General features: G+C 41.6%; 1 protein-coding gene across 2 annotated transcripts in view; it reads left to right on the top strand.

Annotated features, from left to right (window-relative positions):
- FBRSL1 (fibrosin like 1) overlaps positions 1-10,732 on the top strand; it is a 515,094-nt gene that overhangs the window by 501,745 nt on the left and 2,617 nt on the right. For both annotated transcript variants that reach the window (XM_018557615.1, XM_018557616.1), the window contains 4 exons: positions 2,199-2,331; positions 6,908-6,991; positions 7,835-7,918; positions 8,615-8,840. In XM_018557615.1, the coding sequence (XP_018413117.1) occupies positions 2,199-2,331; positions 6,908-6,991; positions 7,835-7,918; positions 8,615-8,840 (527 nt within the window). The remainder of the gene's footprint in view (positions 1-2,198; positions 2,332-6,907; positions 6,992-7,834; positions 7,919-8,614; positions 8,841-10,732) is intronic.

Genomic DNA, 10,732 nt, shown 5'->3' with positions numbered 1-10,732 from the left:
ACTCACTCACTCACATATGAGACTATCCTTTGGCCACCTAATTCCTATGGTACCTATGGCAAATGTGTGATGGTCAGATACATTGGCCATTTTTTCCAACTTTCTTCTTGTGTTCTAACAGGAAGCCACTGAAAACATGATTCGATATAAAACTGCACACTGTCCATTTCACAGTTTGCTCAGATCTAATCAAAAAGTGTTTTTCTGCAAATATCCATTTAATCCAGTAATTACATGTGGTTTGTATTTAATGTAACCCTAAGTTTAGTACATTATACAAATGTGACTATAATGTTTGTGGCTCATTTAGCGCCTACCTTAAAGTGAACCTGACCTGGCCTTAAAATTTTAAAAACATTTGCAACATTGCTAAATGGCAGGCATCCTGTGGTGCCTTCAAGTTTCTGTGCACGTGTGGAATCTCTTGGATCCTAGGCTATTGCTAGGCCCATGTACACGGAGCTTTGACTTGTGTCCAGGTTAAGATGAGGCTCATTCTTTATATTTCTGCTGTAACATCTCATAACTTCTGTTGGTCATGGTGGCTCTGATATCTGACATATGAACAGAGTGGCTTACTGGAAGGGTGTAGGATTAAGCCCCCATTCACACAAGTAACAGCCGGCCCATACGGCCATGCTCGCAGCACGGATCTGTACGGGCCGGCTGTTACTGGTGTGAATGGGGGCTTAATCTCAACTTTGGCAGAAGTCAAGACTTCATGTACAGCTTGAGCAGAGAATGTAGGGGCCAATATTGAGATAACATAGGTATCGATATGAACACTAACACAGGTTTTTGCTGGCACCACTGACCTATTGGGAACATTTTAGGCTGGGTCAGCTTTACTTTAGGACAGGTAAAGTGCCACTGGTATATATAAAAAAAAAATAATTCCAGGTACCTGCATGCAAGCTTCATTTCCTCATAGACACTTTGGGAACCCAGAATCAGCGGGTGCTCTGGTGTAGGTGGTGTGCAAATTTTATCCAGCTGTCTTGGTGTACAGTATGGTCTCACCCATTCCTGTCCCCTGCACATCGCTGTTGGCCCACCACTGGTTTAGGTGCATGTGGTGGGAGTGGACAGTGACAGGCTCTTGGCCATGACAGCTGGTCAAAATTTACATGGCATTCTGGGATCCTGGAACACACAGTAGGGATACTACACTTATGGTGCCGATACTGGGATGTGCATTTCATTGCATACCAAGATACTTAATAAGAATTTTTTACACAAAATAAGAGAAAACTAAAATGAATACTGATGGTACAAATGGATAAAATGTTTCCAAAAGCAAGTACATACAAAAATATTTCAGGATGCAACATGAGAGATTCAAGCTTGCTCTAAAGAGAGTTAGACCAGAAGAGATGGAAGGCAAATGTGTCAAGTAATTCATTTGTATCTAATTACTATTGCACTGTCGGACGTATATGATTCTCCCGCCAACAACATTGTGGCCAACAGCAAATTCACTGACATTTATCTTTCACAAGTGGAAGTTACCCGGTGGCTGCTCACTCGCTAGCAATTGTGCTTCTGCAGCGTTGAAGCAACCTCCAGTACTGAAAGGGAGCTTAATGTCAGTGATTCTACCACAGCCTATTAATCACTAAAATTCACGTTTGCCTTTTATCCTAGCCAGAGTCTTTAGAGTAACATATTCCTGCTTTGTGCAGCGGGGGAGCAGTTCCATAGCATAATGTAAGTTGAGTTTTAAACTCCTCTGCCATGGGCCTCAATGGTGGAGTTGGGAGAGATTAAGGGCCCATTGACGCCTATCTGTTTCAGTGTGTTGCGATAACACACACATTAATGTATGCATTACGGCAACACACCATGCAGTTAGTGCACTGTGGTGCCATTCATTTTCAAGGGCACCACAGCACACTAAGGCAATGCACCTCCTATACACATTTTGCAGCGTTACGCAAGGTAATGCACTGCTGTGCTTTGTGCTGCTTCAGAAAAAATGCTGCATCATGATTTTCTCTGTTCTGGTGCATTGGCAGCCTTTCCATTTGAATGAAACACATCGCACCAAAATGTGTAAATGAACGCTAAACCTGTATGGCAGTACACAGTGATGAATATAACCCACTAAGCTGCCTTAGGATTTTATTTTTTATTGTTGATTGATAAAGAATGCTTTTATTTGAATAATAGTCTGAGTTAAAAATTCTTGTTTTTCATAGCAAATGCAGATGGATCCTCACAAGCTGGATATTTGTGGCAAACTTGACTTATTCAGCAGGCCGCCTGCACCAGGTGTCTTTCCAGGCCTCCCTTATCCTCATGATTTAGCCAGACCTTTATTTTCAAGCACAGGTAAGTGAAAGATTCATCACTTTGCCCATGCAAGATATAATACATTTCTCTCCACCAACAGTTGTATGAGTTGTAGCTTTACAATATCTAAAGGGGATTAAACTGGAGAAAGTGTTTGGGCCCGTATGCTAAAAAGGTTCTAATTGCTTTCCACCCTACCCTCAAGTTTTAGCTTGTCGGCAGGTGTACGTTGTAGGAGTGGTGAAGGCTGGTGCCTTACATTGTTACAATGGAAATTGCAGAGAGGCGACTGGAAAGGGGAAGCAATGTGCGACCTAGTCACTGGTCTCCATTTTTTACTCTGTAATTTGTTCCCTCTTCTGAGATTTCCCAGGTATAACTGTAACACCTAATTTTCTAACAACGGCAGTTGTCATGGCAACATAAATACATCTCAAGTAGAGCCTAACCTCAGCAAAAGTAAGGGAGGTACCCATAAACTGCTTCTTCCAACAAAATGTCAGGTGTTCTTTCAAGACCCATCCTTACTACTTTTATTCTAAAAAGAAAATGATTAATAATGAGTAGTAAGGATTTTGCAAAGAGGTATGAAGCACTTATCTGGTTGAAATTAATTTTATGAGGTGGTTTATTTTCGTCTATAAGGGGAGATATACACTCACCCATCACTTTATTAGGTACACCTTGCTAGTACTGGGTTGGACCCCCTTTTGCCTTCAGAACTGTCTTAATTCTTTGTGGCATAGATTCAACAAGGTGTTAGAAACTTTCCTCAGAGATTTTGGTCCATATTGACATGATAGCATCACGGGTCCAAAGTGTGTCTAGAAAATACCCCCCATACCATTACACCACCAGCCTGAACCGTTGATACAAGGCAGGATGGATCCATGCTTTCATGTTCATGCCAAATTCTGACCCTACCATCTGAATGTCGCAGCTGAAATTGAGGTTCATCAGATCAGGCAATATTTTCCCAATCTTCTATTGTCCAATTTTGGTGAGCCTGTGCGAATTGTAGCCTCCGTTTCCTTTTCTTAGCTGATGCATGCCTTGGCTTGGCTGTAATGAGTGGTTATTTGAGTTACTGTTGCCTTTCTATCATCTCAAACCAGTCTGCACATTCTCCTCTGACATCAACAAGGCATTTTCATCCACACAACTGCCGCTCACTGGATATTTTCCTTTTTTTCGGACCATTCTCTGTAAACCCGAGAGATGGTTGTGTGTGTGAAAATCCCAGTAGATCAGCAGTTTTTGAAATACTCAGACCAGCCCGTCTGGCACCCACAACCACGTCACATTCAAAGTCACTTAAATCCCCTTTCTTCCCCATTCTGATTGTACTTCAGCAAGTCGTCTTCACCACATGTAGATGCCTAAATGCATTGAGTTGCTGCCATGTGATTAGCTGATTCGCAATTTGTGTTACCAAGCAATTGAACAGGTGTACTTAAAGTGGCCTGTGTGTGTATATATCCGTGGCTGTGCACTTGTCCTTTTTAATGAAAGAAGTGCACTTTTCCTTTTAATTGTTCTAACTACAACATTTAGAAAAGTGCCAGCCTCGTGTGAAGATTTTTGTCTATTTTTTTTTAAATGCCTGTATTAGAAAGGCTGACACAAAATGAGACAATCACAGAAGTGACTATTGAGTTGTGACATTTAAAATAAATTATAGAAGGTTGCAGAATTCCCAAGTGTATCTGAGGTTGGCATGTTTGGTCCTATGACATATGACAGTGGTGGGTAATTCTTTGTGAAGTATTCTATGGACAGACTACAGATATAGCCAGCAGGTCTGGTGTCTCCATTCAGAAGATTGATTTATTAATCACCAGGTCAGCACTGCCATAAGGAACATCCCTCAGAGACCATGTCGGCATTATGACTTATAAAATATTCTTCAAACATCCTCAGAGCATGCCATGCGTCTGCAGCCAACATAATAGAGGCTTAAATGCTAAACCACACAGTCTTATCTTGTCTTGCAGTGCTCCCCTGCTTGCTGCAATGTCTCTGAAAGACTAATTGTTGTGCGGCTGCGCTCTGTCTGTTAATAGACTAAAATCACATGGATAATATCCATTGTTCATTGTCCATTGACAGCCATATTCAAGAAAACATTGGTTTATAAGGAGATCACCCCCAATTAAACAGCTTCCCGTTCCTTTATTTTCTCTGGCTCACTCAAAGCTGAATTAGTAATGTGCAGGTAAAGACTGAGCTTCCTATTTAGATAGCAGAGCACAGACGATGAAGCATCAATCAGAGAATAAATAAAATGCCTTCCACAGAGTATCTGTATCATCCTTTTCTCCTTATCAGACAGGAATGTCACAGCATGAACCATTGCTCTGGCTGAGCTCCCTTGTTACTCAGGGTGCACCATCTATCTCCAGGCTCGCCATCTGTAAGATGGATGTGCAGCCGCTTGAGAATCGTTCCATTTAATAAGCACAAGACAGCTCTAAGGGCTCTGCTGCCGTCTTTACTTGCAGAAGGCTTATTTTTTTTATTTTTTTTTCTAAGAGCCTTGAGTTAGTAGTGTTTGGAAGAGCACCCTGCACTGAGCAAATCCCCTTTATTAAGTCTGAAATCTTCAGGGAGCAGAAATAGCCAGTTCTCGGTGTAGACACTGCTCTCTCAAGTAGAAAATTGTTGTTTTAAAGCTTTTACCAGCTCCTGTTGACTTTGGAGAGCGCCTTGTCCTTGACCTAGAAGGAATCATTTGACAAATTGTTCTTGTATAGTCCATTGTAATAAATGCTGTGCCATATACATGCTCAGTATATACAGTTAAAGATTTATGGATTTATTCAGTAAAGCAGTGTGAGGCCAGTGATCGTGTGAAAACTACAGGGACTGATAAGGCTTGTTTGCCATAGTCGGAACAGCCTAATTTGCTAATTATTTTATTATTTATTTTTACTGTTAGGGGCCTTGGGGAAATTTCTGGGGTCTGAATAGACCCTTGATATTTCCCTTTTAAATTAGAAAAAGAGATTGAGGACGCTCTTTTTCTGCAGCCCCTGTTATGAATGAACAGAAAGCTTCTATACTGTGATGCTGTCCATGCATAAACTGAGGTGATAGTATCAGTTGCTATGTCCACAATCATAAATTAATAGGAAGTGATGTAGAGCACTTCCTGATCATTCATAACTGGGGACACAGTAAGCTTACTAGGTCCTCCGTTATGTACAAACACTCGGCGATTAGTACAGAGACCAGTACTGATCGCTATGTGTTTGTGCTCCGCTCTCCATCCTGACTGTTCCGTCTGTCACAGGAGGCCAAGCTGTACTCGCGCACTGGCCTGCTCGGCTTCCTGACAGCTTCTCTCCTCCCCACTGGGCACCGGAAGCTGGATCAGCTCTGTGTCCCTCTGATCTCCGCTGCCTCTGATGTACAGGCAGGGGAGAGCAGCAGAGATCGGAGGGGACACAGACCGGCGCTCAGCAGGGAGGAGAGAGGCTAGGGATGCACCGCATTTTGGTACTATCAGCATTTTGCCCATAGTATCATTGTTGCTGAAATTTCTGTGCATCTCTACTATATACATTGGGAGGGGGCAGCCATATTGATCATTCCATATGCAGGCCCTGATTCCTATGTACCAGTCTTTTGACCTGACTGAAAACAGACTTTGAATTCTGCAGGATTAGTGGCAAAAGACCATGTGATTTCATGCCATTTAAAATGGTACCTGGGACTCGAGCAATATGGAACTGGGCCTTCGTTTGCCCTCAGAGTAACCATTTCCCATTTTGGAATGCTGCAATACAAGTTCTAAAGTTTGTATAGTGGGGTTCCAGACGTAAAGCTTCCAATTCTCTAACAGATGAAGGTGATGGGTATGTGCTATAAATGCTGGGCTCTATAAGTTCCCATTAATATCTTTAACCACCTCCTGCAGTTTTGTCACACACACACACACATATTGGTGCAAATGTTTTTATTAAAGCAATATTGTTTGGAAAAAACAAATTAATTTTAGTTCACACAAACACAGTTTAATACCATTTTTTTTGTAAAATATAAAATTGAGTTATAATGAGTAAATACCAAACACACGAGAGTACCCTAGAGGAGATGTTTATAAACCAAAAAGGAAATTCTATACATAAAACCTTTAAACTTTAAGAAATATGCAGTCAGATTAACCCAGAACTATTCTAGTTTGCCTTTTCTTGCAGCCCGCCTTTCTTTTTGCCAGTTTTAGAGGAGTAGTATAGTGTAAAGCAGAGTGTCACCTAGGTTTGACTAATTTAATCTATTCTGTTCTTAATGAGCAAAGGATAGTTTTTACAGAATCTTTTTTTTTTTCTTCCTGAAAACAAAAGTAAATGTAAATGTTTTTACTTTTTAATCTGTATATTGTAGTAGAAAAACGTTGCAATGCCTATTTGTATCATTACATTTGCCAGTCACGACTCTTGGTGAATAATGTATTACAGATGTCCTGTTCAGATCACTGTGGTTTTTGTTTGCTGGCACAGTCCGTCTTTTCTGGCTGGTAAACGCAGTGAAATATTCCTGACTGGAAGAATTGAGGACGACATATTTGACTTCTATATGGACTGCATTCATTCTTTCATTTTTTTCTGTTCAGGTCCAACACATCCAGGGGCAACACCATTTGGACCTTCCCCACACCACAGCGGTTTCCTGCCAACGAGCCATTTGGCTGGTAAGTGTAAGTAAATTCCATTCCTCATTTTCACATCTTAATATGAAATTATTTTTATGGCATAAAAATGGAAGGGAAGAAGGGTAGCAAATTTTAAAGCCTAAGGCACAGCCAGTTTATTACTACAGTATGTAATGGCATCAATGATATGCCATGCTACGCATTTTCCGTCTCTTATCTGAATTTACACACTTTAAACTAACCATTAGTCTGACTTTTATCATTTCAGTGTTCTGTCTATATGACTCGACAGTATTGGACCAGGTTACAGCTACAGTTCAATTATATTTTTACATTAAGATTTAGAAATGCTATATTAATGTTACAGCTTAGCACTGCAAAACATTGGTAGTATATTATTAATAATTCCTCCATCTATAGGTCTTTTCTACACTACCTAATATCCCATTACAGATAATAATCCTTATGTGTCAGTGTATCTGAGGGAAGAGTGTTTCTCAACTGTGCTGCTCATAACACCCAGCTTATTTTCCCTTCACTCCCACATACTATACTATGAGAATCCTATTGGGTGATGTAGGCCACACAGAGACAATTCTTCCCTCGCACACTGATGAAGAAACTGCCATTGATGTTTACATTGAAATCCTTAAATTTTCAACATTCTTCCTTTCACACACTAAATATATTCTGACATTAGGCCTCTGTGCAGATTAAGCTGCCAAATGTGAATTCTTATTGGTTGCCCCTATTAACAGGAGAGTCCTATGGCTGTGTGGGACAATTTTCATCCCAGATACCCAGTTTTAAGGTTTAGGGTCAGGAGTGCGTTTCATTCTCCAGTGCTCATGGAATAAACGCCTCTTCAATACCTGTTTGCCTTTCCAGATCCATTTAGCAGGTCAAGCAGCTTCAGCGGCCTGGGGAACTTAGGCAGCAATGCCTTTGGAGGATTAGCCAGTCATGCTCTAAGTAAGTACTGGCTGAGGGGTTTGCAGTCAATTACTAGGCTGATGACAAAAGTAGAAATCCTTGCTTTTTGATTGGTTAGTTTTTACCCCAGGGGAGAGTAATAGTAATTCTTTCTGGGTCATTTGGGCACTTTTTATTTGCATATCCGCTGAAGTGCTGCAAGGCAATTCTAAATGTGCTTTGGTGGCTGTGGTGCTGTGCTTGTGATTTCCATAGTAGTGTAGCCAGGAAAATGCTGATCCTGATGTTTGTTACTTTCATTTCAGGATACAGGAATAGACATTTTATCTAGAACTGTGATTATTATCTGAGCCTTATAGGGTGTAGTAGGTGGTGTGTGTCTGGAAGCAGTGGTGCCTCTTACTGTCATTCTGATACATGGAAAGTTCACTACTAGGTATTTACATTAAAATGGCTCCTACTGAAATTAACCTAACATTGTCATTATCTCTGCATGAGGGCAATACCTGCCAGAAATCTCATAAAGAAGAGAAAACGCGTATATATGCTGCTCATAATGCATATGTGATGTTAAAAGCTTTAAACTTACCATAGCAATTATTAAGATTACACAGTTGAGTACTTTTTATGTGCTTTCCAGCAGAGAAAGCTTAGTGGCACTTCTGTTTTTAGACCACACTTTATTAGAACATTCTCTCAAATCAGTGCTAATAGTCTGTTTCCAAACCTCCACAGCACACAACAGCTTGTTCACTCACAAAGAAAGCCCGACCCTTCAGAACTTTAGCAGCCCCCATGAGCCCTGGAATCGGCTCCATCGGACTCCACCGTCTTTCCCAACTCCTCCTCAGTGGTCCAAGGTCGGAGACTCCGAAAGAAGTTCCTCTGTGACCAACCATGACAGAGACAAGGAAGACAAGAGGGAGTTGTCTCTGGCAAAAGATGAAAGAGACAAAGAGAGGTAAGCTACACCTTACTTTAGTTGAACTACATGTCATAAGACAGGATGTGCATAGGCATGTCCTCTGGCCATATTTTTTATACAAGCTGCAGAAATATTGCCTTCTCAGTTCTTTGAAAAATTTCCGAAATGCACAGGCCTTGCTTCTCCAAAACTTGGTAACAGTGCTCACTCACTGTTCTGCATCTGTAGAGCAAATTGTTGTCACCCTACGACCAAAACACCTTTCCCTTTCTTCATCTCCATAAGGGGAGGGCCTCTGAAAGGTGACCTAGTCAGGTCTGATAAGACTCCTTCAAATTTCAATGTAGTAGAGGCACTGTGCTGCCAACTTACTACAGGAAGTTAGAAATTCAGTAGCAGTATATTTACAGACCAAAATGGAGCAAGTAAGAAATATGTTAATTGATAGGCTATACATTGACTTTAAGGCTTTAATTCAAATCTAAGCTTACCTTTTGCAGCTAGTCCGATTGATGTATGTGTCGCGCATTCTGACGTATTTCATTTAGATGCTTATTTTGCAACATATCTTAAGATGTGCTGTTAACTTTTTATTAATCAGTAATGTGGCTGGGCTTAACTTCAAGAAAAAAAATCTGCATACATTGCTTCTCTCCTGAGGTCTTTGTGACCTGCTTTGTAGTAGGCTATGCATGACTGACAGTCACAGAATGAGTTGATTCCAAGAAGACCTTAAGACTATGTAATTTTGCAGATCTCCTGGTTGTGGTCACTAGGGCAAGGAGGCTACTAAGGAATTGTGAAACCAGAAAAAATGATAATTATAGTCTTGGTAGAGTGAAATACACTCATTCCCATAGTTAGAGCCGACATGTGACACTGTAGCAGTCAAACATCAGCTCTATAGATCGAGAAGTGAGCGATCACAAACTGCTGACTGCTCAGTTAAGAATCTTCTCCCTGCTGAGAGCATTAGCGGTCAGTCACTGCTCCCCGCAGGGATCCCCCCCCTCTCTTCATTCCTCCAGCCCTGACTGGAGCGACAGACACGGGAGGAGGCGGGCACAGCTGGCCTGTCGGTATCTTTCCCGGCTGCAATGCAGCTCTGCGTTGTCGGTATATAGCGATCAATAGGCTGCTATTTGTTGAGTTTGGGGTCACAGGAGCGCATTAGTAAATGTTCTCCTGTGACTCAAAAGAGAACGAATGCCAAAAATAAAAACTCAACTTTTAAAACTCCACTTCTTCATTGAGGAGTTTGGCCCTCCGTTCTTATCCCTGTGACATCAGCACAAGACAAATGGTTACTAAGACAGGAAGGCACTGATAGTACTAATAACCTCAAAGAACTAAAAACCAAGACAGGAGGTGAGGGGAAATGTCCCAATCAGAAACAGACGGCAATAAAATGCTGACAGAAGTTCTAAACTTTTCCCTTCAGCATTAATTACAGAATTTCAGAATTCAGCATTAATTACAGCAAACACACTTTAAGAATGAACCTGCACTTCAGTAACATGGCTCAGAGCTGTCAAGGTGTACCAGTACAGGACAGCAGGTGCCCTAAATAAGTAAAATAGTTTTCCTTTATTCACTATCTAGTACTTTCCTGCATAATACAGAGGCAATAATCTGTTAAAGGAGAACTATGAGATGAGTGATTTCCACTCACCTCATAGTTCTAGCCGACCTGTGACAATGAGACTGTCACAGGTCGGCTCAGTAGATCAGGAGGTGAGCGAACAGATACCGGCGTTCACTCACCTCTCAATCCTGTCACGGCTCTCTGCCGTGACAGGGGAGGGGCTGGATTCCCGCTCCGATCCGCCAGTGCTGACTGGCGGAACGGGAGGGGGCGGGTCCAGCTGGCTCTGCCTCTAGATAGGCAGAGCCAGCTGTCACTCATGCAGCTGGGCGGATCTCGACAT

The sequence above is a fragment of the Nanorana parkeri genome, unplaced genomic scaffold (genome assembly GCF_000935625.1).
Source record: "Nanorana parkeri isolate BGI_ZX_2015 unplaced genomic scaffold, ASM93562v1 scaffold292, whole genome shotgun sequence".
Taxonomy (NCBI): Eukaryota; Metazoa; Chordata; class Amphibia; order Anura; family Dicroglossidae; genus Nanorana; species Nanorana parkeri.
The sequence above is the reverse complement of the archived record's forward strand: the minus strand, read 5'-3'. Positions and strand labels throughout refer to the sequence as shown.